This window comes from Canis lupus, chromosome 15, assembly GCF_048164855.1.
Source record: "Canis lupus baileyi chromosome 15, mCanLup2.hap1, whole genome shotgun sequence".
In the NCBI taxonomy this organism is placed as follows: Eukaryota; Metazoa; Chordata; class Mammalia; order Carnivora; family Canidae; genus Canis; species Canis lupus.
This window is the reverse complement of record NC_132852.1, coordinates 185,135-212,995: the sequence shown is the minus strand read 5'-3', so window position 1 is coordinate 212,995 and position 27,861 is coordinate 185,135. Positions and strand designations below refer to the sequence as shown.

The window sequence follows — 27,861 nt, the reverse complement described above, 5'->3', positions numbered from 1 at the left end:
CACCCAAAGCAATACTCCACTGCCCAGACCATCCCAGGGCCGGGCCGGCCATCCACAGGCCTTCCCCACAGACCAAAGCTCCCTGAGGTCATTCAAGCGAGCCAGCCCTGCATCGCTCGTCCCCTGGACGCCCCGCGAGGGCCATGGTCTAGACTCGCCCCCACTGCTGCCTCTGCCTCATGACCCGCGGCTTCTGCGGGGGCTCTGGGCGGCGAGCCACTCCGGGACCTGCGAGTGTGGCCGACTGGTCTCCTGCGCCTCTGCTGTGCGTCCTCTACCTATGGCCACACCTGCCTGAGCACCTCGCAAAAGAACGGGCTGTGGGTGCCGGGAGTCACGGAAGGTTCTCCCCTGGGGCGCACAGGGTGCTGATGGACGTCGGACGCCCCGCACTGGGACGCTAAAGCCGAGGCCCTTGCCCACCCCGAACAATCCTCGGTGACCGTAACGCAACATGTACTTACTCTTCTCTGCAAACGCCGCTGCCCTAAAAATGAAAGGGGGGGGAGGAGAATGAAAAGACAGTCCTGAGAAAACGCTGCCACAACAAGCGCCACACACTTCAGAGCTTTGCTGGACGCGCAAGCGAAAGGAAGGAGGACCAGGGTTGGCTGCGTCCTAGAGGAGCGGGTTCGCGGCGGCACCCGAGGAGCTACGGCCGGTGGGCGCTTCCACCAACGTCTCCCCGCGGGCGCTGGGGCCGGTCCCTGCCTTTCAGCAGGTGAAACCCACGGAAACCAGCTCAGGATTCAAGCGCGTAGGTTGGAGGGATTTCTTTTTTCCCCTAATTCCCCAGATTGCTTTGGCCTCGGGCGTCTGGGCATCGCTCAACAGACACCTACTGACCGAGCGAGGCCAGCGGCCGCTCTCCCATTTGGGCGCTTGCAGGGCCCAGATACACATTTAGAAGCCGCGAGGGGATCTTTAGAGGGTTGCTGGGAACACGGTGATATTATTCAGCAATAAAAATAAAGGAGCCTTCGGGCCCTGCAAAGACACGGAGGAGCCTAAACGCGGAGGACGAAGCGAAAGACGCCCGGCTGAGGAGCCTACGCGCCGCGCGACTCTGCCTCCAGGACATTCCGGGGGAAAATCAGAACCAGGGAGACGGAGACGGGAGCAGGGCCCTGATGAGTGGTCGACAAAGGGCGGGCGGAGGGAGGCATGGCAGGCGGAGCACGGCGCGCTCACCCGTCCAAGCCCCAGAACCAACCACAGCTGGAGGGAACCCCGGGGGACACCGCGGACGCCGGGCGACGGCGACCGTGCGGGCTCACAGCTGCGGACAACGGCACCGTCCGTCGGGGGTGCGGGGGGCAGGGGAGGCCGTGCGGGGCGCGAGCCGGGGCACACGGGGCAGCTCTGTACCTTCATCTCAATTTTGCTGCCATGGAATCACTCGAAAGGGAATTAAGTATTTAAAAAGAACCTGAATGTATAACGTTTAAACAGTCTCTTGCTCGGAGATCGTGAATACTTCGCCCACTCAGACCTTTGCCACTTGGATGAACCCAGGGTCACGACGGGCCCCGAAAGTCCATCGCGAGCACGCGTCCTTTAGGAGCGCGCCTGCCCTCTGCGCCCTGCACCCAGTAAGCTGCGCCCGGCCGAGCGGCCCCCGGGGAGGCCCCCACGCGACGTGCAAATCCACGCGACTCCATGCAAGTCTTACTTGAGCTGCTGGAACTCTGCGAAGGCCTCATCGAACGCTGTAAGGAAACGTGTGGTGCCGGTTAATGGTTTGGGCTCGCCGTCCGCCCACTCGGGTGGTTCCCCGGGGCGCCGGACCCGGTGGGAACGGAAACAGCCGACGGAATGGGCCGGCTACTGAGAAACCATGTTCTCTGAACGAAAACCACGCAACCAGAGCGTTTCGGCTTCTAGGGTTGTCGGTGGATCACGGAACGCGCCGTCGGGAGGCGCCGGGAACGACCGTCTTACCCTGGCCCGACAGGTCCAGCGAGCGCTGATGGTTGTCTTTGCCATCATAGATCTCAAAGGTGTATTTCCCTTTATCCTTCTCCGTGGGCTCACAGATCTGCAGCCAGGCCATCTCTTCGCTGCCTCCAATCCTCATATGGTCACTGGACGAAATCTTGGCATCTCTTTAAAAAAAAAAGGGGGAGAGAAATTCATGTCAACGGAGAACCTCGTATCACGTGCAAGGGAGCCACGGGGCAGCAGAGCCGCGTCTGGTGGGACGCCTGCCCAGCCCGCAGACGCTCACGCCCCAGATTTTTCTGGCTGTTAGAGGTTTATCAGCTACGTCAGTAGCTCAGATCTGCAAACCTTCAAAAATCAGACCTGATACCTACTTTTTATTTATTTTTTATTTATTTTTTATTTTTTTAATACCTACTTTTTAAAGATGCATCGTTATTTCACGATCATTAATTTGCGTTGTTTATGTAAAAATAATGACTGATTAACGTTATTTATGTAAAGATGCTGCAGGATAGTAGACTCGAGAATGCTTTACGGTACGGCATTTCTTTCCTCAAAACATTCTGATTAGCACGTGACCCGGCACTGGCAGTTCCTGGATATGACCCCGGGGAACTGAGACCAGGGACGCAAGGGTCAGGGCCCAAAAAAGGGCGTGATTCTGACACCTCTGATGTGGACGGACCCAGGGGATGGGACACTATGCCGAGCGGGAGGAGTCGCGCCCCAAAACACGAAGACGGTGGGATTCGACTGGGAGGAGTGGAGGTGACGGGGAGACGGGGATGGTGGTGGCCAGCGGCAGGGGCGGGCGGAGGCGGGGGGACTCCGAGCTCAGGCCTCCTCGCTCCCACGCACACGTACAAGATCCTACTTCACGTAGAGATTCTCGGGGCCGCAGAGAAAAGCGTGCTGTGCCGGGGGTCGGCCGATCCCCCCCAAGCCTGAAACATGAGGAGGCGCCCAGGTGTGCGGACGCCTGGACAAAAAGGGGCCGCGATGCACAAAGAGCACAGCTGCGGGGAGGAGCCTCCCCTGCCTCCCCTGCGTCCACGGTATTTCCACAGGCCGATGGGTGCATCACCCACTGCAGGCGGGTGGGGAACTGCTGGACCCACAGATGCATCTAGCATCTCCCTAGCACCGATGGGGAGCCCCTTCCAACCACGGGGAGGGGCACCCAGCCGCCCGGCCCGCGCCGCATACCCCAGCCGCACGTGCACGCGGTCTGAGCTCACTGAGCCCGTGACCCCCGACGGGGCGGGGATTCCAGCGCCAGCCCCTTGCAGGATGCCCACGGCACCGGCCCCACGCAGGGAGCAGCTCCCTCCCTGCAGCGCCCGGACACTGCTGCTGAGAAGGGGCGCCCTCCACCACGCTGCGGACTTGCGCTCTGCACCGCGGCCTGTGCTGGAGGCCGCAGGGGAAGGAAAGGGCGCCGGAGCATGTCCCCCCTGCAGGCGGCTCAGCCCTTCCCCGAGAGCCAGCACCCATAGGGCAGGCCCTGTGGGGTCCCCCTGCGCCAGCCGCTCCGCGGGCCTTTATTTCCACGAGCTCAAATACATCGTCCCCAAAGGGGAGAGTGCTGCGCTCGGACGCCCGGGTAAGGACGGGCGGGCCCTGCCGTCGAGGCCACGAGGGCCAGGCAGCCAGGGACGCAGCCAGGGACGGAGCCTGCACGGCCTGCGTGCCCCCCTGCGGCCCCGTCAGCCCCACCCCTACTCACTTGTGGTACCAGTTCACTTTCATTTCTTCAGTGAAATACTTCATGAAACACTGAAGCCGTATCCCTTCCTCGGTGCAGAGGACCTTTAGCGGAGAAGCAGAGGCTCCTGCGGGGAACAGAACGAGTCAGACCAGGAGCAGCACCGAGCCTCCGCCCCGAGGGCACAGGTACGACCGCAGGGGGCTGCCCCCCCGCCCCGCGCCCACGGCCTCCCCGTCTGCCCCGCGCCTATCCGCCTGCGGCAGCCCCGAAGCTCTCTCTGCTGGACGTGTCCACCCGCCCCCCGGCTCCTAGAAGGTACGATTCACGTAACCAGCAAAATAAAATGATCGATGGAGCCACTGGCGGGCGTCGCGGACAAGAACCGTGGCTGCCCCACGCTAACGGCGGTAAAACCACTGGGAGACCCGCGTCCTGAAGCCTCCAGAGTCCACGTGTCCCCACGGTCCTGGTACCGCTGGGAACCCCCGAAGGACGCGTCCCTGAACATGGGGAGACGCCGAACCACCAACTACGGCCGCGGAAACCGCCACGTAATTATGAGAAACTGTGGATGCGGCCTCAATGCAGAAGCTGGATAACGATCGTAAAACGGGTGGCAAACAGCGAGAAGCGAATTGTGTTTATGACGTTGTGTGAAGACGCAGGAACCAACATAAGGGCGATGGTGACCGTGGCGTCCTTTAGTTTCCGCTTATTCCCACGTGAGCGTAAGGGAAGAGTGTCCCGCAGACACACGGTGAGCACGGCCCCCGACCGGGCGGCTGGAAGTATCCCCGGCCGTGGCTGAACCTGCTCACGCAGGGCAGCCCCGTGACCTCGGTCCCGCACACGCGGCACCGGCAACCCAGACGCCAGCGATGGTGACCGACCTCAGGTCCCCTTCCAAGGCAGGGAGCAGGGGTGAGGGGTCGGGGCAGTGGAGGGAGCTGGACTGATGACCAAGTGGCGCGAGTCCTTGGCGTGGGGGCCCGGGGGGCAGGGGCGGCCCAGGGAGGTCCCCGGAAGCCCCACACGGGCACAGACATCCCATCACCTCCACCTCTCCACCCACCTGAGACCCGGCCCTCCAGACAGCGGGGAGGGCAGCTTGGTCAGGGAGGGCCCACGCGGCAGACGAGTGTCCGTGGCCCCCAGGGACGTCCCCACCCAGCACCCGGAGGGCTGGTCCTCCCCCCAGGAAGCTAAGGGCACCCGACCCCCCGCGCGGCTCCCACAGCTCTGCCAGCCCCTCCCCTGCTCGGCCCCTAGACGCCAGGGGTGTGAGACTCTGTGGAGGTCACTCACGGGGAGGAGGACCAGGGAGGACAGGCAGGAGGAGCAGCAGAGCGGGGCAGCCCAGGCCCGGGGTGGAAGGGAGGCCGGCACGGGGAGAGGAGCAGGAGCCCACGCAGGAGCCCGCATGGGGGACGGAGGCCAGGGCCAGGCCAAGGGAGGCCGAGGGAAGCAGAGGGGGGACGCGGTGGATGGAGGCCAGGGCCAGGCCGAGGGAGCCCGAGGGAGGCCGAGGGGGGACGCGGTGGACGGAGGCCAGGCCCAGGCCGAGGGAGGACGCCAGGGGCCGCAGGCATTCAGGGAGCACCCTCTCTGCAGCCGGGGCTGCCTCCGTCTGCTCCAGATCGCCCCAGACCCCGACCACGGGCGCTGCCTCCGTAGGCAGGCACCCTGCACGGGGCGTGTAAACCCGCAGCACAGGACGTCCAGCTCCGACCCAGGCAGCTCCCGTGTCCCGACAACTCACACTGAAACAAGGCCCCGTTACCCCGTGAGGCCCCCGATCACAGGACGAGGGCTCATGGGAAACCCGACGGGATCGAGCACAATGTCTGAGGCCTAAGAGCACGGCCTGGTGGGGCCTCCAGGCTGCCGCGAAGGGGCGGGGAGGACCAGTGCCCAAGACGTCCAGGCCGCGGGGGCTCAACGGAGAGTGTTCTGGGTGAGTGTGGGAGTGTGTGCAAGTGAGTGTGAGAGTATCTGTGTGAGCAGAGGCTGGGTGTGAAGCTGCGAGTGTGAGTCTACGTGCATGTGAGGCCACGTGTCTGTACATGTGAGTCTGTGCACGTGTGAGTCTGTGCACGTGTGAGTCTGTGTCTGAGTGTGAGTTTGTTGAGCCTACGTGTGCGAGTGCGCGTGGGTCTGTGTGCACGTGTGAGTCTGCGAGTCCGCATGTGTCTGCACAAGTCTGAGCCTGTGTCTGAGTGTGTCTACGTGTGAGTGTGAGTCTGCACGTGTGACTGTGTTGACTGCGTGTGAGCCTGTGAGCACTTGACCCTGCGTGACCCTGCGTGAGTGTACACGCGCGTGTGCGCCCGCAGTCCCGACACTCTCCCAAGCAGCGGGGGGAGGCAGGTGCAGAGCCAAAGGATGACGGAGGAGGAGCCGCCCGCCCGGCCCAAGAGCAAAGGGATGTCCCCCAGCGGGGACGGCGGGGACGGCGGGGACAGAGGGGACGGAGGGGACGGAGGGGACGGCGCTCCGGGAGGAACACACGGGCGCTGTGGGCACCTGCACGTGTCGCTGCGAGACCAAGGCCAGACCCAACCACGCAGGCCCCAGGACGCCCGGGCCAGTGTCCCCATGGGGGGCCTGTGGGGGCCGTGAGGACGGCCGGGCAGGAGGCGGCCCCAGAGGTCAGGCTGGGCTCACGGCCCCGGGCACAGGCCTCTGGCCTGGGCAGGCACACGGTCCCCGCATGGTGTCTCCTGCCCCCGGACGGAGGAGCGCAGGGGGACCGCCGCTGGGCACCTGCTGGCTCCCTGGCCCGGGCCTTCCCCCCGGGGGGCGGCGCCCTCAGCTCCGCGCCTCCACGGCCCCTCAGTGACCATCGAGGCCAAGGCCGTGTTTGTCCGACCGCGTGGAAGTCCACGGGGGACATGGACCCACAGCGCTGTTCTGGGGAAGAGACGAGGGGAACCGGGGCGAGGTGCTCAGGAGGCGGCAGGGAGCCGGGTGAGCCGCCCGTGAGCTCGGGAGGCCAAGCGCGCTGCTGCTTGGGGCCGCGGCCTGGACACGCCGCGGGGGCCTCGGGAAAGCCGCCCCGTCAAGCGGCGCACTCGGCACGAGGCCCCACCCTGGGGGCGATCGGGGCCCAGCTACTGACCCGTGTCTCGGTTCTCACGTTTCTGCAGGGGGGAAGCGAGAGGAGGAATGTGTTCGCAAGGCTGAGAACGGGCCTCGAGCCCCCGACCAGAGCCGGGCTCAGGAGTGCTCGCCGCCGTCCAACACGGGTGCCGCGGGTGCTCAGAGCGCGGACGCACAAAGGCCTCATGGAAACGAGGCCACGGACGGCGTGGCCCATCCCGAGTGCAAGCTGGGGCCCCAGTGGGGTGCACGCGCTAAGTACGGCACCGAGGACCCCGGGCCGCGCCAGGGCTGCCCTTGGCAGCGCTCGGTGCCCGCCCAGGAAACGGGGGTTCGGCACCAACCTTCCCGGCGATGGGCGGGCACCGACTTACCACAGACTCTGCTCATCGCCAAGACCATGTCGTCGTACACTGCAAGGAGAAGGGGGACGTGCGTTACGAGGCGCGCTTTCGCCAGAAAGCCCCATCTTCCCACGTGATCCAACTGGGACGGGAAGTCGTGATGGTCGTTTGAAAACTGCCACATAAAATGGCGACATTTACCCATAAAAGGCTCACGGGGGCCAGAAATCCCTCGAACCCGTTCACTTTCTCCCAAGGAACGAGAAAATCTCGCTCCACACAAGTGCAACGCCCCATTTGAATCCCCGCCCGCCCCCGTTTCAAGCGCCGTGACTACGTCAGTAACGGGAACACTCGGCGTCCGACTGACGACGGACCGAAACGCCGTTTCCTGTGAACACAACGTGACACCGGGCAGTTCCCCAGAACGCGGAGGCAGGTCTGGAGGCAGAGGTTCTCCTGCGCCGCGTTCCCGCCGAGCCACCAGCGTGCACCACCCGGGGCCAGGTGGACGCGCCTTGGAAGGACGCGGCGTCCCGTCGGCAACGCGGATTTCCGCCGGGGGTCGCGGAGGCGCTGCTGTACCTTTGCCAGCTATCTCAAGGACGGACACGTCCTGACCTCTGTCGTCCTTCAGGGTTGCCTTGTATTCACCGAGGTCCTTCTTCGACAACTGCGAATGGGGTAAGAGCGGGGCCGGATGCGGGACTTGCAAGTCGCCGGGAAGCCCCGGGAGCCTGGCCGCACCCCTGCCCCGAGCGGCACGACCCACCTTCGGTATGAGGAGCTGGCACACGGCCCTCTCCAGATCGGGCGCTTCCGCGTCATACAGGACATCGTCCTTCAGCCACTTGAACACCGTCTCCCTCTTGGTGTTTGCGACCTGCGAGGCACAGACCCGGTTGAGGCGAACCCCTCTGGCTTTTAAGGAAAAAGAGTCTTTAGGGAGGGTGCGGAGTGGTGACCTCCGCAATAAAAACAATAAAATAAAAACAGCAATAAAACCAAATCTTTGTAGGGTCTACAACGCCGTCCAGGGGCCGCTGCCCAGGCCGGGTGACATTTCGGACGTATCCGGACGAGGGGATGAAACCGTCAGACCGAACAAGCCCAGTGGGGATGGGGACGCCCCACTACCAGGGTCCCTCACACCCCAACCCCCGACGTGAGCTCAGAGGCGGCACGGAGCTTCGAGGAACTCCCGGGACCCGTAAGCACTTGAGTCAGGCGATCTGATGGGTGAGCGGCGCGGACGCGGACGGCTCTGCACCGGCACCTCACGTGGACCGGGCGAGCGGGCGTCAGTGAGCGTTCGGCAGCGACAGCGCGGTGGGTGTCATCGTCTGCACAGCTCGGGCTCGTCCCTCACGACGGTCCGGCCCGCCGCCCCCCTCATCCCTCAGGCCAGCCCAGGGGCCTCTCCCGCCCCACCCGAGCTAACTGCCCTCTCGCCCGGGCCCAGGCCGCACCTTGCAAAGCAGCCGGACTTCACACTCGTCCGTGACGTCCCAGTGCAGATATTCCGCAAAATGAGGGCCTGACGGGAAAACGGGGCAGAAAGGTTTTTGGAGAAGCAGAAGCACAGGCACGCGGGGCTGCGGTTGTGGGCGCGCCCTCGGCTCAGGCGAGGCCCGCGCACCGGGGCGTGGTGACGGTCACGCGGGGGCCCCCGGCGCCACCAGCCTGCATCGCGTGGCAAGTCCCGAGCTGTGCCCGCGGGACGACAGAGCAGGCGCCTCCGGGGGGCTCGGGGACGCACACTCACGGCGGCTGCAGGCGGCCTGGGACGCAGCTCGGGCTCAAGGCGGCCCTCCGAGGGTGACCCGGGAAGCCACGCTGCGCAGGACGCCGGACGCGGGGCAGACGCGGTGGGCGGGGGACGCGGCACGGACGACGGGGCCTCAGGGCAGTGAGCAGCGAGGGTCCGTCCCGCCCGGCCGCCCTGCCCCGCGCTCGGCTCACAGCCACAGAGACGGGGCCCGCGGCGGCGGCCGGTAAAGGTGGAGGCGAGACGGGGACGCGCGTGGAGCAGACGCGAGGGCAGAGGCAGGACACCGCGTTCCCCCAGCACCCCGGAGCGGGCGGCGCAGCACCCACCTTGCTTCCTGAGGAACTCCCTCCTCTGCAGCTCAGCCTCGTCCAGCACAGCCTTGAACGCTGCAGCCACAGCCAAGGGAGAGAGACGTGAGACGCGCCCCTCGGCGGTGCCGACGCGTGGGCCCTCCCGCGGCCGAGGCGCAGCGCGTACCGTCTCCGATGAGGACCAGCGACGACTGGCTCTTGGCCTTCCCGTCGCGGATCTGCACGGTGTAGGTGCCCTCGTTGTCTATGGTGAAGCGGTCCATGACCATCTCGATGACGCCCGTCGCCTTGTCGCACTTGATCTTGTGTTTCTGGAAGCGACGGTGGAGGAGGGAACTCACGGGACACGCCAAGTCGCCCCCCGTCCTGCACCCACTACCGCGACCTACTCCGGCCGCACACGGGACCAAACCCACGCGGCGCCAGGGAAGGCGCTCATGACCCGGGGGACACCGGGGTGCCCCGCGCAGAGCCGCCTCCACCAGGGAGGCCCCGGCAGGGCCCGCACGCGCCCAGGAATGAGCGTCTGGAGCGAGACCCTTACGGAGCCGCAGAAACACGAGAAGGGGCCACGGCTGCCGCCCGCGGACCAGGAAACACGAGCGAGCGGCCACCAGCGACGGCCGGGACCCACGGCGGGCGCAGGACCCTCGGCCTCTTGGCCGCTCAGTAGCTTCCCCGACTGTCTCGGCTCCCGCCCCGCGGCGTCTGGGCCCGTTGGGGAGCTCACGTGGCTCCTGCGGTCGCCACAGCACAGGACACGAGGCGCGCTGGCAGGGGACACGCCACCCCGCTCAGCGCAGCGTCTGTCCCTGGAGCACTGCTCAGTCGTCCCCCCACGGGGCTCAGCCCGCGGGCTCTGCCGGGCCAGGAGGAAGGTGCCTGATGTCCGCGGCCAGCGCCCCACGGCTCCGCGAGGACGGCACCGGCTTCAGGGCCAGAAAGTCACGGGGTCGTGGTCCTTGACACCTGCTGCTCTGGTCAGACACTCGCAGGACGCGGGCCCGGGGCGGGGCGGGGGTTGGGGGGCCTGGGTCGGGGCTGAGGGTCCTGGGCCAGGGCTCGGGGGTCCCGGGCCGGGGCTGGGGTCCTGAGCAGACGCCTGTGAGGCCTGGGCCATCCCTGCCCGCGAACCACCCCCGACCGAGGCGCCTGGCGTCAGTAGTCGCTACAGGCAACGATGGCAGCGCCCGCTGAGCACCCGGGGGAGACCGCAGGGGTCGGGCACCCTGATTCTCCACGGTGCGGAGAGGCCCTCGAGCGGGTTGTCCTTCGGCAGCCGAGCCGTGATTCTCAGACGAGAAGCGGCGCTGAAACACGCCCCCCGTCCCGCAGCCCAGATGGGAGCGTCTCCGGCCCGCGCAGGACTCGCAAGGTGACCACGGGCCAACGCGTCTGCCTCCCAGCACGCCGCACGCACGGCCCTGGCGGTTCTGCTGCTCTTTGCCCCGATTCCCCAGAAAGCAGAGCAGCCCCCAGGGCGAGGGTCTCCCCGTGACGCCCCCGCGGGAGGCTCTGGGTGCGAGGGCCCACGGACAATAGGGCAAAAACGCCGCCCCCGGCGCCATGGCCACCAAGTCAGCCGCGCACCGAGGACAGTCCCCGCCCCGCGTCAGCCGGACCTCGTGCGTCCTAAGCCCAGGCTCCGCGGTTCCCACGCAGCCCCCACCCTCCAGGCCGGTCCCCGAGCACGGCGAGGACCAGCGGCCACACGGCCATCGTGCAGCCGGCCACGCCCCGGCGCCGCGGCCCTCGGGGAGAAAACACGCGGGACAGTGACCCGAGGCCCCCGACCCTCCGCGGTGCGAGCCAGCCAGAGGCCCCGCTCGCGGGCTCACCTCGCTGTCAGACACTTCTCTGTCGTTGATGATGAACCGGTAGCTGGCGTCGGGCGACAGGTGCTCGGCCTGCAGCCAGAAGCGGACCTGGCCCTGGTCAAAAATCTCATAAGCTAGTTCTGACTTCAGAGGAATCGCTGGGGGGACAAGAGAGGTCGGAGGTGAGCGCCGCGCAGTCCTTGAGGGGACCGGCACCCCAGCCGTCCGGGGCTCTGAGGCGGGGACGCCCCGGCCCGTTGCACTGGGTCGGGAAAGCCAAACACAAAATAAACCCCGGTCGGCCCGTCGGGGCAGTCGAAGGCCAGTGCGTGTGAGCCCCGCGGCGCACCTGCCCCCATCCCGCGGCCCGCACCCGCTCCTCCCCCACCCCGTGGCGCCCGGCCACCCAGGGCCCGGCTGACCCCTGCGCTCCGATGGCCGCGCTACGCCAAGCCCCGCACCCAAACCCTCCCTGCGCAAGAACGTCCACCCGGTGCGTGATCGACTCGTATTTGTTTTAAATGAACCGGGACAAGCCGGTTACGTGAGGCGAAGCCGCCCTCTCCCCAGGGCGCTCCGGGGGGCCCCGCGCCTTCCCCCGCCGCCCTCCCCGCCACCGTCCCCCACGGCCCCGCCACTCACTGGGGTTCTTGATTTCGTTGCTCAGGGCCATCAAACGTTCCAGCTCTGAAATGAAGGACACACGTTGAGTCTGAGCCGCACGCTCAGGGGCTGCGGACGGGACGCGGCAAGGCCCAGTGGGCAGAGCGGTGCCCCGAGGCTCCACGCGCGACTGGCGAGACCCGAAAGGCAGGTGGGAGCTAAGGCTCCTCCTCGGGCTCCCCTCACCACAAATAACCCTGTGGCAGGGGAGGGGCGGCCAGGCCAGGGCGGGACAGGGAGGGGGAGGAGGGTGGGACAGGGGACATGGGGGATGGGGAGGGGGCTGAGGGGGATGGGACGGGGAGAGGGAGGGGGACAGGATGAGGAGGGGGACAGCGGGGGGCGGGGGATGGGTAGGGGGAGGGAGGGGGATGGAGAAGGGGAGGGGGAGGGGGATGGGCGGGGAGGGGGAGGGGGATGGAGAAGGGGAGGGGAGGGGGCAGGATGGGGAGGGGAGAGGACGGTGGGGGATGGAGAAGGGGAGGGGGATGGGGGGTGGGAGGGGGTGGGGGAGGGGCAGGGAGGGGATGGGGAAGGGGGAGGGGGGATGAGATGGAGAACGGGAGGGACAGGCAAGGGACGGGGATGGGAAGGGAGGGGATGGGACAGGGAGGGGCTGGGGAGGGGAGGTAGACGGGATGGGGGTAGGAAACAGGGCAGGGAGGGGTATGAGGGGTACGGGGAGGGGGCGGGATGGGACGGGGAGGGGACGGGGCAGGGGCGGGGCGGGCCGCAGCGGGCAGGCGGGCTGTGCTGGAGGAGCCGTAGGAGACTGGATGCTGGACGACCTCGCCCCGCGGCCTGGCGCTGAGGCCCCCCACGGTGCCCGTCCTCACGGCTCTGCCCCCAGGACCTGGCAGGTGTCCCTGCCACGGGCTTAGGGACAAAACGCATCGCTCCTGAAGGAGTCCCCAGAGCGAGCGTGGAAAACCGGGTTCTGGGCCACTCTTGGTCCTTCCTCCTGATTAGAGCCCGGAGGAGATCGGGTCGGAGGGTTTGTAGGGACGCGCTCGCTGGAGCCCAGAAACGAGGCCCGGCCTCTCCTGACCGACCGGCACTGGCTCGCCTGCCCGGGGGGTGGGGGTCTGCTGAGCGGACCTGCAGCTCCGAGGACGGACGCCCGGACATGCCAGGGTCACCCCTGCGCCCTGGGGGGAGCCTGGGGGAGCCGCCCTGGGGGCACGAGGTCTGGAGAGCGCTGAGCGACCCCGGAGCCCCGACGTCCGTCCGACCGCGCCGCCCAGCAGGACACGGGCCACCAGGGCCAGGGGCTCGGCCGGAGCCCACCCCGGGCACCCACCCGGCTCCCCGGGCCCCTCACGACCGTTGTGTCCTGTTTGAGGGGAGCAGGGGACCGGGGCCAAGCCTCCTACGTCCTATTTCACACCCAGGACGATCCTGCTTTCCCGCGTCACCCTGATTATCCGGTTCTGGGAAGGAGGGGGTCTTCCCTCCGCGTCGCTCATCGACCTCAGGGCCTCACGCGCCGACACATCGCCAAGACCCAAGTTTAAAGGACCAGGTGATGTCTGGCCCAGGGCATGTCATGGGATCGAGTCCCGCGTCGGGGTCCCCGCAGGGAGCCTGCCTCTCCCCCTGCCTGCGTCTCTGCCTCTCTCTGCGTCTCTCGGGGATAAATAGATAAAATCCTCAAAAAAAAGTTGTGACTTTTGCCTCTGCCAACGCTCCGCGCCCCAGCCCCCCGCGAACGCACCCAGTTTCAGCACGTGCGTCCCCCGGGCGTTACCTTCCTCGTCCAGGGTGAAGCTGGACGACACCCCGTCCGTGTCGCTCACGGACACAGAGTAGGTTCCCAGGTCGCCTTTATCCGGGTTCTTAAAGTACAGCTTCGAGCTGAAAGGGAAGGGGCGCGGGTGGCGTTGCTGTCACGGCCCGCGCAGCCGCCCAGGCCCCGGGCCGCTCCCCGGCACTTACTGGTCTCCGGCCGTCTCCACCCTGAACTTGTGGTCGTCCTCGGCCAGCTCCTCGTACGCTCGGCACCAGGTGAACTGGGACGCGTCCGTCATTTCCTGGCAGTCGAAGCCCAGGTAGATGTTGCCCTCCTCGTCCACGCCGGCGCTGATCTCCTTGGTGCCTGCGAGCCAGGGGACGGCGGCGGCTCAGGGACGGCGCGTCCTCCGGGCCCAGCTCGGGATGCTGAGTCACACCAGGGAGGGGGCGGGGGGGGACGCCGGAGCAGGAACAGGGCGCGGCGGGCGGGCGGGTGCACCCTGGGCAGCGTGTGGGCCGGGGAGCCCCTGCCGGTGTCTGGGATCCGGGCTCTCGCCGGGGCAAGGACTCGGGCTCCCCTCGCCGCCCTCCCTCCCCGGGCGCTGGGAAAGGCGCCGCGAGCTCCCTCCGAGCAGGTGCACAGCCAGCCCCACACCGGCCGTCAGAACCGCGCCTGGGACTCGGGGGCCGTGGGGACATGGGGCCCCGGGCAGGTACTGACAGACGCCGGGTCACCGGGAGGACAGGAGACGCCCGGACGCCAGTCCCCAGGGGGCGGAGAGACGGGGGCAGCGCGGGTGTCCAGGTTCGCCGCCCCCTCCCTGCGTGCCCTGCGAGGACCTCGGCCCCACAAGCGCCACCCGCCGACGTTCGCCTCTCGCCACCGACAGCGGCACCGACGGCTCGATGGCCGCCCATCACAGTCAGCAGAGACGTCAGGGGCCGGCGTCGCCCTCCCAGGACAGTGCCACGCGGCCCCGCTCTCCGCCCGACGGGAGCCCGCCGCCCCACACCGCCTCGCACCCAGGGCACGTGCCCTCCCCGCAGCCCGGCGGCCGCGTGTCACCTGGCCTGGCCTCCACCAGCACCGGCTCGGACGTCTCCGACGGCCTGCCCACCCCGCTGGCGTTGACCGCACGGACCCTGAAGACGTAGGTCTTGCCCTGGTGCAGGTCACAGACCTGAGGGAGACAGAGCGGCGGGGAAGCGTGAACGACGAGGGCCGTGTTTCCGCGTCCGACTGGGACACCCTTCCAGCTGGAGGAGCCGCACGGTGCCCCCTCGGAGCCACGCGGCCCGACTGCAGCGTAGACACACCCTTCGGTCCCGTGTACTCGCCGCTCCTTCCTCCGCGTGTTTCTAAGCAGAGTGAAGACCCCGCGTCCAGGCTGCACCCGCTCCTCACACGGGCCCCAGCTCTACGGGGCTCAAGGGTTTTACACTCGGCCTGCAAGCGAGCCGTCCTGTCCCCTGGACGCGCCACAGCACGTCCGCCTTGCAGGCGCGCAGGTCAGGGGGCCGCAGGCCGCACACCAGTGCTCTTCGCTGCCGGAGGCTGACCTGGATCCCAGCGCCGCTTCGTTCGCCGAGAGGAAGCCGCTCTGGCATCGTGGGGTCCGTGGCCCAGAGGCTGCGGCGTGTGCGGGGCACATGCGGGGCACCCCGATGTCTGCGGCGCGGCTCAGAGCACACACCCGCGGGGGCGAGGCCTGGGTGAGGGCAGCTGGGGAGGGCGTGGGGACATGTCACCCCCCCAGGAGAGCCAGCCGCAGGTGCCGCACGCACGCGGAGACCCCGGAGGACCAGGGATGGACGCGCTGCCCCGGCCCACACGTGGAAGCCGTGCGTGCACGCGTGTCTGTGCGTGTGATCCCAGGAGCAAGCGTGGACGACACAGGGCCGGCGCGGGCCACCCACAGACACAGGGTCGGGCACCCCCGGGGAAGCCGACCGCGGGACTGTCGGCCTGTGGCCCGGGAGGCGGGAACACCCTCACCTTTAGGTAGCGGCTGGCGGTGGGCGCCTCGTTCACGGTGCTCCATTCTCCAGAGTCCTCTTCCTTGTAGTCCACGAAGTAGCCAGAGACGGGGCTGCTGCCCGAGTACACGGGGGCCTTCCAGAGCACGACCAGGGACGAGTCTCTGACCTCGCAGAACGTCAGGTCGTACGCGGGGCCTGGAAGGTGAAACGTCGTCTGAGCCCGCGCCGCGGGGACGCCCCCACCTCCAGCACCGCAGGTGCACAGCCCCGCTCGCCCGCTGGCCGCCCCCGACCCGGCAGCCCGTCCCCGCGGCGTCCCCCTGGCCTCGACCCTGAGTCACCCCGGTGCTCGGGACCCGCAGGTGCGTCTCGCGGGGAGAACCGGCCCCGGCTCACACCCTGAGCCCTCTCGCGGCCCCACTAATGCCCCCCGTCACCCGCTCGGCCTCTGCACACGGCCCAGGGCCGGGCACTCGGCAGCCCGATCCAGCTCCGCCCCACGGCCTGGCACAGCCGGGAGACCCCCGGCGCCCAAGACGGAGCCCCGCCAGCTCTGAGGGTCGGTGACAGGCGCTGAGCGCGCTCGGGTCCCACGGGGCCTCTCACCAGGCTCAGGCATGGTCCAGGCCTCACACTTGAAGAGCTCGCTGGGGTCCGACGGCTGCCCAATGCCCGCCAGGTTGGCGGCGGCGATCTTGAACTCGTAGAGGGAGCCCTCCGTCAAGCCCTCCACCTGCGAGGTGGGTTGTGCGGGATGAGCACGGGCAGGATCAGCCGCCGTGCGGCCCGTGGGCAGCGAACACATCGCAAGACGGACGTGTCCGAGCCAACGTGAGGCCGGGGCTGGGCCGGGGCGGCCGGGCGCTAGGAACGCGGCTGCCGCGCTGCAGTCGCTCGGGAACCCCCCACATCGTCTCCGCCCTCCTGTCGCTGCGCCTGCAGGAGGCAGCACCGTGACCCCGCGGCAGGTGCAATGATGGACCGTGACCCCGCGGCAGGTGCGGTGACGGCACCGTGACCCCACGGCAGCTGGCACGTCAGAGGCTCAGGGAGATGAAGGCCACAGAGGGTTGGGGCCAGGGCTGCTCCCAGCGGGGACGGTTGCCCCGCACACCCACGTCCTCACATCCCCTCTGCCCCCCCGCCCCGCCTCTCAGAGGGACTGGGCTCCTCGGGTCCAGCTCGACGGCCTCTCCCCCCAGGCCACAGACTCTCCTGAGCCCACGCGTGTGTCTGTGTCGCGTCGTCAGACTCCCCTGAAGCCCAAGTCCCCGAGGGAAGGGCTGTGCACCTGACAGGGGGGCACCCCCCTGCCCGCGACACCCAGAAGGACCCACCGTGAAGATCCTCTCCTTGATGGGCGAGGAGTTGACCTCGTGCCAGTTCCGGTGCTGGGCCTCGCGCCGGTCCAGGTAGTAGCCGAGGATGGGGGCGCCTCCGCTGTACCTGGGCACCTTCCAGCCCAGGGTCATGGAGTGGCCGTCGCAGTTGAGAAGCGTGACCCCGTAGGGGTGAGAAGGCACGGCTACGGGGACACGGAGCAAGAAGCTGGCCCGGGGCCCCACCCGGGATGTCCACCCCCAGGGCCGCTCCCGCCCCACACGGGCCGTCACGGTGTGCTGTCACCGCGTCCTCCGGGCCTGAGGGACACGAGCCCGCAGCACCTGTTCTCGCCAGAGAACGAAACCTCGGACGGCCGCTTTGTATGAGGTACACGTGGGAACGTGAGGGAGTCCCCGGGGACGGGACGGCCGAGGACAAGGGCGTCGCTGCATTCCCTCGAGGGACGGCCCGCCCCCGGGATGCTCCGCGACACCAGTGTGGTCAGGGCACCGAGCGCAGCTTCCAAACACGCGCTTAACACGTAGATGGACGTGGGGCACCTGGGCGCTCGGTGGGCGAGGGTCGCCTTCGGGGCAGGTCATGACCCCGGGTCCTGGGATCGAGTTCCGCGTCAGGCTCCCCGCTGCTGCTCCCTCTGCCCTCCCTGTCCCTCTCTCTCCCTCTCTGTCTCTCTCTCTGTGTCAAATAATAAGATATTTTTAAAAATAATAAAATAAAAATCAGGGCAGCCCGGGTGGCCCAGCGGTTTAGCACCACCTTCAGCCCAGGGCGTGACCCCAGGGCCCCGGGATCAAGTCCCCATCGGGCTCCTGCACGGAGCCTGCTTCTCCCTCTGCCTGTGTCTCTGCCTCTCTCTTGCTCTGTGTCTCTCATGAATAAATAAAATATTTTTAAAAAAATCAGTTGGAGACAAAAATGTCCTCAAAACGAGGAACATTCACGTGTTCGCCATGGGGCCGTGTGGGGGAAGTCGGCAGGCGGCAAGGACAACGCCATGGTCCCAGGGCCCGCCTCCGAAGTTAGGTCCCTAGCCGTTCAGCTGGATGTAAGGCATGTTTACAGACGAGGCGGGTGACACAGCCACGAGGTTCACACGGGCCTGTGGGCTCCGCAGGGAGGACCAAAGCCCCCCAAGCTAAGCACAACCGATGCCTGGACCCCCTCCCGACGGGCACACACGTCCTCCCCCGGAGCCTTGTCAGCGGGCAGCACCCTCCCTCCACCCTGCACTTCCAAGACCAGGGGCCCGCGGGTGAGAGGGCCCCCCACCTTCCCCGCGGGGCAACAGGGTCACCCCAGGAGCACTCGCCCGCACAAGGCCACAGCCTCCCACCCCCGGCAGCGGCACAGCCGCGGGGACTCACTGAGGGCCGCCTGGACCTTGATGACGTCCGACTCCTGAGAGTTCTCGCTCATGCCCATGGCGTTGACAGCCTTGACCCGGAACACGTACTGCTCACCGGTCGTCAGCCCGTGCACCACAAACCTGAGCGAGACAGCGGTCAGGGCGCCGCAGGGCGGGGGGGCCTCCCTCAGGGACTGGGAGGAGCCTGACTCCCTGGGGCCTTCTGCTTAGATTCCCGATTCCGCGGGGGTCGGGGATGCGAACCCACGTGCTGGGGCGGGACGGAAAGCCGTGGCCCGGCCACACGGGGGGCTGAGCGGCTCAGGTGCGCACACCCTCCCACCTCCACAGCCCGACAGCCGTCCTCACCTCCCGGCGTCTTGAGCACCCCCAGGAGCACGCGGGGAGCCCCCCAGCCCAGCGCCCATCCCCAGAACGTCCAGGGACCACCCACCACGCTCAGGGGCGGGAGTGCTACTTTAAGCTTTGTGTCCTGAGATCCCTTCCTGAGTCTGCTTTGCCCGTGGGCCCGAAGCGACATCTCACGGGTTCTCTGCAGCAACATCGCTTCCTTCCTAGCCATGGCTTTTTCCAAGTTATCGATTGTTTATGTTTTTTTTTTTTTTTAAAGAAGATTGAAAAGGGAAAGACGGCTGAGCCGTCCCCGTAACTCGTGCACAGTGGAGAACCCGAGTGCTGCTGCTGTTTAGCTGCTCAGATACCCTGGGGCACCCCGAGGTCAGACACTGCACACTCGGGGGCGGGCATAAATCCCTGCGGGGGCCACCAGGGGCGAAGGTGCTACGGGGTGGAGCACCCCCAGTTTCGTCTCAGTCGGCGGCTGGAGCACAACTGCCAGGTATGTGAATAATTTTAAATGTTTGAAAAATCAATTTGTGCGGTGAATGCCTCTCTCTGCCTCTGAATTTCACGGGGAACGCCTCTCGAGGGGGCGGCTGCTGTGTAAAATTCCCTGTTAGAGGGAACCTCCGCTAACGATGCCCGAGGGCCAAGGTTCCAGACGTCCCTCGTCTACACGCTAATCCTCCAGCCTGGCCCGGCCGCTCGGCAGCTCTCAGGCCCCGGCCTCGCGTGTGGGTGAGAGACGGACACTCGCAGGTGTGTCTGCAGCCTGGGCATCCCCCCGCCCCCGGCGGCTCTGGGGCCTCCGCACCTGTTGTAGCCGATGGGCTTGTGATTGCACGGCTCCCACGCATTGGACCCCGCCACGCAGCAGTCCACGTAGTAGCCGAGCAGGTCCTCCTCGTGCTTGGGCCTGTCCCACTGCACCACGACCGACGTCCTTGTGTTCCGTGACGCCAGCACCCGGCCCGGCGCCGAGGGGACCGCTGCGCAGGGGAGACGCAGCGTCAGAGTCCCTGGAGCTGCACCAGAGCCCCTGAAGCCCTTGGTCCGCAGGGCATGGCACCCCGAAATCTGGACGGGGAGAGAAGAGCAGGGGAAGGGGCGGGAGCAGCCCCGGGGCTGGGGCGGGAGCTGCCGGGCCGTCCCAAGTCCCACCTGACCCACACACAGGGAATTACAACCCCGCAATCTCCTGCCCCCGCCCCCCAGAAACACCCAAGAGCATCCTCTCCTGACACACGTGCTTTGGCTGACAGGGTAGGAGCGATTTCAAGGAAATAAGACACATTTCTATCAGACTGGCCGGAAATCCGTAAGGAGACTCAAAATGCAATCATGACTGGACCCTGATCTTCGCCCCAGGGCGATTCAGAATTCCTGTCCTTCCTGCGTGGCGTCTGCGGAGCAGGACCTTGAAGCCCAGCGGGCAAGAAACCCCAGTGGGATCGGGGGTTTTCAAAAAGCGACCAAAGCCTAACAGCACTTCAGCATTCATTCGTTTCATGAAAATTGGATGGAACTTTGGAGGGACCCCGGCGGCCGAGACACGGCGGCGACTTCTCCGTCTCTCGTCAACTGAACTCTTAAGGCATCCTGAAGTCTGACTCTGATCCGTCTGGTGTCTTTCTGGGCACGAGGGACGGCATCTGAGGCCCCGTGCGCGGGCCTGGCCACCGCCCCACCCGCGGCCGCTCGCCGAGGCGCCAGCACTCACCAATGGTGTCCTGAGCCTGGATGGGGGCGGTGATCTCCGACGGCTCGCTCAGGCCGTGCTTATTGGCCGACAGGACCCGGAACACGTAGGGCTTGCCCTCGGCGAGGTCGAAGACGGCGTACCGCGGGGAGCGCACGGCCGTCTGCGCGTTGACCCGCTGCCAGCTCCCGCTCCCGACCACGGACTGCAAAGGACGCAGGCGGCGCTGGCGGGGGCCCGGAACCCCCCGCACGCCAGCACGCCGCCGCCAGGGACGCCCGGGCACCAAAGCACACCCCAGGCCCTCGACAAATCTTTCCCGGATTGTATGAAAAGGGAAGCCCGTTTGGAAACACAGGTAAGAGGTTACTGGAAGCTGGAAAGGCTTACGGCCGGGTCGTGACCTCAGGGTCCTGGGTGCGAGTCCCGCCTGGGGCTCTGCGCTCAGCAAAGAGTCTGCTGCTCCCTCAGCCCCTCCCCCCGCCCACTCTCTCTCTTTCTTCCAAATAAATAAATAAGTCTTTGAAAAATGAATTAATTAATTAGAGCTCTCACATTTTGCAGCTATTACTGTGTTAATAGGATGACAGCGATGTAAATAACCCGCAGGAGATCCACCGCCCCATCTCAACGGGATCCACGCTGGGCCACGGGTCCCGCCAGTCCTCCCCGGGCTTAGCAGGACGTGCCATGCTCCCTCCCGGGGCTCCTGCTGGGCCTTGTCAGGACTTCTGGCACCGAAGGAGCGCCCCAGACGGCCTGGGGGTCAGTGGCATGGGAGATGCCCGCCCGGCCTGCCCAGCGTCACTGCCCCCGTGGCCTGGGAGCCCTGGACCCGCGGCTCCGCTCAGGCTGCCCCCGCGGTGGCCTGGCCTCGTCCACGCCAGCGTGTTCCGTGCCCCGGCCCCACAGCCGCTCCCCACAGCAGGCAGCAGCTGGTGAAGCAGACGAGCCCCCGGTGACTGACCCGGTCGTCTGTTCAGAAGCGTCCCTGGGCCCTGGTGGCAGATGGACAGGGACCTACCTCCGCAGAGGCCGCAGGAAACCCCGGCCCACGGCAACCGCCCGCATCTGGACCACCCCTTGTGCTCTCAGGACCCGAGGACCGACGGGACCACCCAGACTAGAGTGAGCCCTGCACCCCGCAGCGCGTGGCCTGGCGTCCCCGGAAGGGCGTCCTCGGGCACAGGTGTGGGCCAGGGGGGTGAGGGGGGCAGTGCGCCTTGGGGCCTGCTGGGCACACCTCACGTTTCCGTGCCTGCCCTGCACGCTCCCGCAGCTGCAGAGTTCCCGCCTGCGCCCTACACACAGGTGACCCCCCTGCAGGTGACAACCGTGCGGGTGACCCCCCTGAGCGTGACCCTGCGGGTGATGACCCTCGGGTAACGACCCTGCGGGTGACGACCCTACAGGTGACCCCCTGAAGGTGACGACCCTGCGGGTGACCCCACTGAAGGTGACCCCCCTGCAGGTGATGAGCCTGCAAGTGACCCCCTTGCAGGTAACGACCCTGTGGATGACCCCACTGAGCATGACCCTGCAGGTGATGACCCTGTGGGTGATGACCCTGCAGGTGACCCCCCTGAAGGCGACGATCCTGTGGATGACCTCCTGAGCGTGACCCTGTGGGTGACGACCCTGTGGGTGACACCCTGCGGGTGACCCTGCTGTAGGTGACAACCCTGCAGGTGACGACCCTGCGGGTGACCCCCCTGAGGGTGACCTCCCTGCAGGTGACCCTGGGGTCACAACAGCAGGTGCGGATGGGCGCAGCCCCACCCGGCAGCCAGTCGCTCCCGGGCCTAGAGCGCAGGGCGGACCACAGCAGGGGCGTCCCAGCGAGCAGGAAGGACGCGTGTGCGGCTGTGCGTGTGCCTGTGTTCACGGTGCCCCCGGAGTGAATCCCTGCACGAACCCGCCCCCAAGTGGCCACAGCTTACTACAGACCCCGCCCTCCCCCCCAGCCCCCTGCTCCCTGTGCCCCGAACCTCAGATCCCCCATCGTGGTGCATTTGCCAGAGCCCGGGACGTGAGGTGCCCCTTGCTCACACGAGGGCAGCAACCCCGCAGCGGGACGCTGTGCCCTGACGGCCAGGTGCGGGACAGGACAGGGCACCCCCCCAGCTCCACAGCAAGTAACGGGGGCCCGGTCTGTGCGACGCCCTAACAGACGCTCGTGTTTGGAGCACACGGGTGGCCCAGTGACAAGTCCCAGGGGGACCTGCGGCTTCGGACCACGGGTGCGCACGGTACCTTCTCGATGAAATACATCAGCGGCTCCTTGCCCCGGGGGGCGGGGGGGTCCCAGCTGAGCACCACGTAGGTTCTGCTGATCTCCGACACGTGCACATTGGTGGGAGGCCCCGGGACCTGGACGTCGCCTGCAGGAGCCGTGCACTCAGTCAGCGCGGGCCCAGGTGGCTCCCAGCTCCGGCCGCACCGAGCCCCGCGCTCCTCCCAGGCCGCAAGGAACCGCCGCGCCAGCCCCGGCCTTCGCCGCGTTTCTATTCTGGGACAGCAACCAAACCATCTCCCCAGCCTCGGATAACGCACGGGCTAAGATCCCCTAACTACTTTTGTTTCTAGTATAAGCCAGTTCATTAAAAAAAGTGGGGGGAGGAGGTGTCCAATCCAAAAATCTTCCAGAGTTTCAGCTGGAAGGGGAGGTGGGAAAATTAACACAGAGAAACAGGAGATTTAGCCAGAAATGGGGCTCTGGCTGTGCTGGGAATCTGCGCAGAGAAGGTCCTGGGTGCGCTCTGCAGGACGGAGCCTTCTGGAACCCGATGATCCTTCCTCTAATGCCCTCTCGGGTTACGCTCCTCACGCCGTGCCTTACAGCGCCGAAACCCTACGCCCACTTCCAAGGCACGTGGTTCTTCCCTCCACGGGTGGGTCGGTGCCACGTGCCCGAGCCCTGAAATCTACACCTTCACGTCGGAGACTCTGGAGTGAGGTCAACAAGCTTTCTGCAAATAAGGAGGCCGGGATATCCGCGTTCAGAGGCGTCCGCTAGACGCACATCTTGTTTTAAAAGGACTTAAGGTGTCAGGGGCGGTACGTTTGGATACAAGAGTGTTTCCGGAGAGGTGGAGGTTCTCCAGACCGCAGTCCCTGCGGCAGTGATACAAAATGTTACGAGCTTCCAATTAGATTAGCACATGATTAAAATGGTTTGAACGTCCCCGGGACTTCTCTGAGCCCTTCTCAATATCCTATTGCTCCCTCAGGACTGTGCTGCCGGCAAGGAACTGACCAGCGCAAACACGCCGGGGTTGCATTTCGCGGAGTCCTGTTACAGAGGGCATCCCATTTTACAGGCGCAGGGACCCGGGCGGCCTTATCTAGGAGCATTCTGGCAAGTGGGTCGGGTTTCAAACAAGGAGTCAGGGTGTCTGTGCCGCAAAGTGCCACCGGGGCCAGGTGGAGCGGGGCCTCGGGACACCCCACAGGCCTGCTCGGTCGGGCCCGAGAGCTGCACACTCGCCTGCAGAGATCCCGACACAGGCCCCGCAGAGAGAAGCCGCAGGGAGGTCGGCCCCGGGGGATGCACCGCTGAACCCTGGCTTCCTTCAGGGGCCCCGGAGGGCGCAGGAAGCAAACCCAGGGACCTGAGGGGGGCCAGGCAGGCGGCGAAGGCAGGGAGAACCCGGGAGCACCTGCACACAGAGCTGCCCTCCACGCCCTTCCAGGTCTGAGCCACCTTCAGACCCGGCACGTAGCTCCCAGGCCCAGAGAAAATGGAACAAAAAGCATATTTCATTTGACGCTGGGGAAGAAGGAAGAGTCCAGTTTTTGTCTGCAGGGAATCCCTGGCTGGGGTCAAGTCCTGGAGCCTCTGGAGACCACCCTGGGCCACACAGCAGCAGGAGCGCTGGAGACGTGCAGATGACAGAGAGGAGAGGGTTCGGGGGGCCCCGGGGGCCGAGCGGACGCCAGGGAGGTGACAGGAGCTCTTACCAACCCTCCTAGCAGCGGAGACGAGAGCAGGGACCGAGACGCAACTGAAAGCAAACCAAGGAGCACCTGCACGGTGCAGCGGTGGAGCTCAGGTCGTGATCCCGGGGTCATGGGATGCGGCCCTGCATCAGGCTCCGTGCTCAGCTCTCCGAGGGATTCAGTCTCTGAGATCCTCCCCCCTCCCTCTGCTCCTCTCAAATAAATATTAAATATATATATATATATATATATATAAAGTATTTTTTTAAAAGGAAAAGGAAGAAAGAAACAAAGAAAGCAAGCCAAGATGAGAGGACAGTCCGAATGCATCACCCTGGGGTACCGGGGGCCACTAAGTGATGGGTACAGGGGCGGGGTGCTCTGCTTCAGGACCACGAAGCCTCCCTGGAGCCCTGTGAGTCGCATCCCTATGGGACGAGGACAGAGCTCAGGGAGCTGCAGGGCTCTCCCAGGATCCCCGGGCTGTGGAACAGGGGCCTGGGCCTCGGTCCCCCATTTGCAAGTCCTGCCTTTTGTTCCACCCACCCAAGGACACCGCAGCCTCCACGGGCTGCCAGCAGGTTTTCCTCTAAGTCCATGAGACACGAACTCTATTTGGGATTTTCAGAATCTTCGAGGTGACAGAGCTTAGGAGAATGCAGGTGTGTAGACGAGCGCGTGATTCCTCGACCCCTGAGCGCCCGGACCTGTACTTAGCGGAAGGGATCTGCACCCGCCGGCTCTGGCCAGGCCCGGGACAGGGCGTGCATTTCTCAAGGGACCAACTCAAGAAAGGCTGGACAAGTTGGATGCTATTAAGAGGAGAGCACTGGCAGATTAAACCGTTTGAGGAAGACTTGAAAATTAAACTGGTTAGAAAAACTGAGCAAAAAAATAAAAAAATTTTTTTAAAAACCCTGTAAAATAGCAGAGGAGCAGATTTTTTAACCAACAGATTTTTTAACCGTTGTTTTTCATTAAAACAAACGGCATTTGCCGGCTCTTTTCTAGCTCAAACAGGAAACAGACGGGTCTCCAGGAAGGAAGGACGTCAGGGTGGCGACCGGGAGACCCTCCTAACTGCACCTGTTGGGGCCCAGAAGTGGGCTGAACGGGGCAGGGAATCCCTGTCTCTACGGATTGTCATTGAATTAGAAAAGGTGTTTGTTGTGCAAATTGAGTAAAATAAACCCTCGATCTCTGCAAAGCAGAGCAGGTCCCCGGAGCCCCACTTCTTCCGGGGTCTGCCCAGGCCTCGGGACCAGCCAGGACGCCGTGTGCACAGCCTCGCCCCAGTGTGCGTCTCCAGCCGCCTGGCCTCTGGGTGTCCTGGCCTCTGCGCAAGCGGAGCCTCAGCAGCGTGACCGTGATGCAGCCCCACCCGAGAATGCATCCCGGGCCCCAGGGAGCCAGACAACCTGCCTCCTTATCAGAGGAAACGCAAGCAGAAACGCGACACGGGGCGTCCGTGACTTCCCTGCAGCTGGAAATGGGATCTGTCGTGTCTGTGAACTACGCTTCCGTCGCAGCGACTGGAACGCTAGGTCTTCCAATGTGCCGTGGATACGACGGATGAAGACCTGTCCTCCCCAGCAGGGCACGCGCTCCCGCGGCCCCATCCGCCGGCGGCCCTAGTGTGCAACGTGTGCCTCCTTGTTGGGGTGATTTTATTTGAACGTCCAGAGGCCCACGCAGCAGAGCTCGGGTAGTCCCCTCCTCACGGACCCCATCCACCCCGGAGGTGACAGAGGGAACGTCCTTCTTTCTCGTGTCAAACACGCCTATTCATTCAGGCCCGTCTGCTACGAGACCACGGCGTCCACGCTGAGCAGAGCCAGATATTATTCAAATAACGACATTTCAGCCCGTTATCTAGAAGTCACAGTGAGTCACCCTTTCCTGAATTATTTCTATTACTTATTAATTAACCGGGCATCCTCCCCGATTTCTATGTCTGGAAGTGGAGGAGCTAAGGAAGACTAAATATGGTGGAGAAGGACGTGTTCTCGAGATGTTAGAGAAGAGCCGCTACAGGTGCAGAAGAGCCGGTGTCTGGGGACCGTCTGGGGGCAAATAGGAAGATCAACCACTGAACCCCTGAGTCCTCAGCTCTCCAGGGAAAGTGCTTGGGACCTCAGGAGGGTTTTTTTTATGTATATTTTTTGAGGTCCACAGCAGTTTTAAAGGAAAGCTTCAAAGTCCACCTCCTGGGGCACTAGCTCCAAATCCATGTTTCTTAATTTCCAACCAGTTCGTTGTCCCCCGTGAACTCTCATTGCATACGTCTGTTTAAAATCTTCGGCTTTCCGAGTAATCGCGCTAGGTTCCCCTCCTCAACGAGCCGACCCTCTGCCATCCCTGAACGGAGCAGCAAAGAGAAGGGCTCATAAAACTCAGCCTAAGTGGGGGAAGTGCGAACTTTCGGGCCAGGGATACTGGCAGGAGGAACTCAGTCCACTTCTGCTAAAATGCTAGAGATGAGATGTTCTCTTCAAAAGAAAACCTGAACCCGTCCTCTGCTCACGGAGCCTCAGAGAAAGGACCCAGCCTCGGCTGGAGGCAAGGGCTCCGGGCAGCGTGGACGTCCCTGTGCGGCCCCCGGAGGACGCAGATCCCTCGTGGAGGTGATGAAGCCACATGCAGGACCCCGGGGCCGACCCTCCCTCAACCTGCCTCGCTCCTGTTGCAGGTGTGACCCACGGCCCCGTGTGTACGCGCGTGGCGGTCCCCACCCGCTGGGTCTTGCGTCTGCCGCTCTGGCCTCCGACCACCATCCCGCATCCCCGGGGCATGCAGCAGGGCCACTCACCCTCGAGGTCGTCCTGATAGATCACGATTTCTTTATCCCCCTCCAAGTGGACCGCTGCGGAGAGAAAGGCTGATGCGGACTTTGGCATCCAAAGGTCCCCTAAGAAAGCCCCAGTTTCCCTGAGTGTGTGCGTGATCCAAACCCCCCGTAGGTGATGATCACACCACACCCCAACTCCAAAGACACCAGGGTGGATGTCCTGACGCGGTGCTCCTCGGAGCTGTGTCCGGGCACAAAAGGCCCCGCGGGTAAGGAAAACGTCGCGGCTCACTTCACACCACAACCAAGGGGCCGATCCCTCTCGGGAATCTGCGTCACGTGAAAGCGTCATTCGGGACCCAAGTGGCTCGGTGTCAAAGCTTTCTGCGTCTCATTACGTGTTGAGATTCTATCACCAACGGACCAGGAAAATTCTAATTCTGAACCCATCTGGCTGGAGTCCGGCCAAGAGCACCAGGAAATGTGGTGAGCCGGCCTGGCCGTGCCCACTCCTAACGCGGCTCCGCACACGGACGGCCGCGGGGAAAGGGCGCCGAGCCACCCTCAGCCTCCAAAGATGTTCTTCGGACCCGTACACGGCTGAGTGCGGAAGAGAAAGAGCCCACCGCGTGATCCGAGGCCCGGAGTCCGCGCCACCTACCTTGCAACCTCCTGAGGTCAACGGGGTCGAGGGCGGCCACGGCCTCGGACACCCTGGACGGCCGGCTGATGCCTGCGCTGTTGACCGCCCTCACGCGGAACACGTAAGACCTGCCTTCGAAAAGTCCAGTCACAGGGTATTTGCAGATTTTCACGGGCGCGTCATTGCACTGAACCCAGTTGTCCGTTCCCACTTCACATCTTCAGATAAAAGAGGAAGAGTGACAAATACGTCAGCCTGATGGAGACACACAGGCCTCTGCGTGCACCGTACACACACCGCGTGGACGGAAAGCGACCGTAACGGGAAACGACCCCGAGGGATGGTGGAGATCGACACGGTTGAAGCTCTAGGTTT

At 65.2% G+C, this 27,861-nt stretch overlaps 1 protein-coding gene across 1 annotated transcript in view; it reads right to left on the bottom strand.

Moving 5' to 3' along the window:
• Positions 1-27,861, bottom strand: part of MYOM2 (myomesin 2) — a 50,404-nt gene that overhangs the window by 1,900 nt on the left and 20,643 nt on the right. The window contains exons 12-35 of the mRNA XM_072775777.1: positions 27,505-27,704; positions 26,865-26,918; positions 22,370-22,497; positions 20,138-20,321; positions 19,232-19,406; positions 18,077-18,198; positions 16,706-16,893; positions 15,975-16,101; positions 15,385-15,563; positions 14,455-14,569; positions 13,593-13,752; positions 13,405-13,511; positions 11,637-11,681; positions 11,016-11,152; positions 9,344-9,488; positions 9,193-9,252; positions 8,565-8,632; positions 7,868-7,978; positions 7,681-7,768; positions 7,126-7,164; positions 3,671-3,776; positions 1,942-2,105; positions 1,673-1,709; positions 465-487 (exon numbers count right to left, since the gene is read on the bottom strand). Of these exons, the coding sequence (XP_072631878.1) occupies positions 465-487; positions 1,673-1,709; positions 1,942-2,105; positions 3,671-3,776; positions 7,126-7,164; positions 7,681-7,768; positions 7,868-7,978; positions 8,565-8,632; positions 9,193-9,252; positions 9,344-9,488; positions 11,016-11,152; positions 11,637-11,681; positions 13,405-13,511; positions 13,593-13,752; positions 14,455-14,569; positions 15,385-15,563; positions 15,975-16,101; positions 16,706-16,893; positions 18,077-18,198; positions 19,232-19,406; positions 20,138-20,321; positions 22,370-22,497; positions 26,865-26,918; positions 27,505-27,704 (2,762 nt within the window). The remainder of the gene's footprint in view (positions 1-464; positions 488-1,672; positions 1,710-1,941; positions 2,106-3,670; positions 3,777-7,125; positions 7,165-7,680; positions 7,769-7,867; positions 7,979-8,564; positions 8,633-9,192; positions 9,253-9,343; positions 9,489-11,015; positions 11,153-11,636; positions 11,682-13,404; positions 13,512-13,592; positions 13,753-14,454; positions 14,570-15,384; positions 15,564-15,974; positions 16,102-16,705; positions 16,894-18,076; positions 18,199-19,231; positions 19,407-20,137; positions 20,322-22,369; positions 22,498-26,864; positions 26,919-27,504; positions 27,705-27,861) is intronic.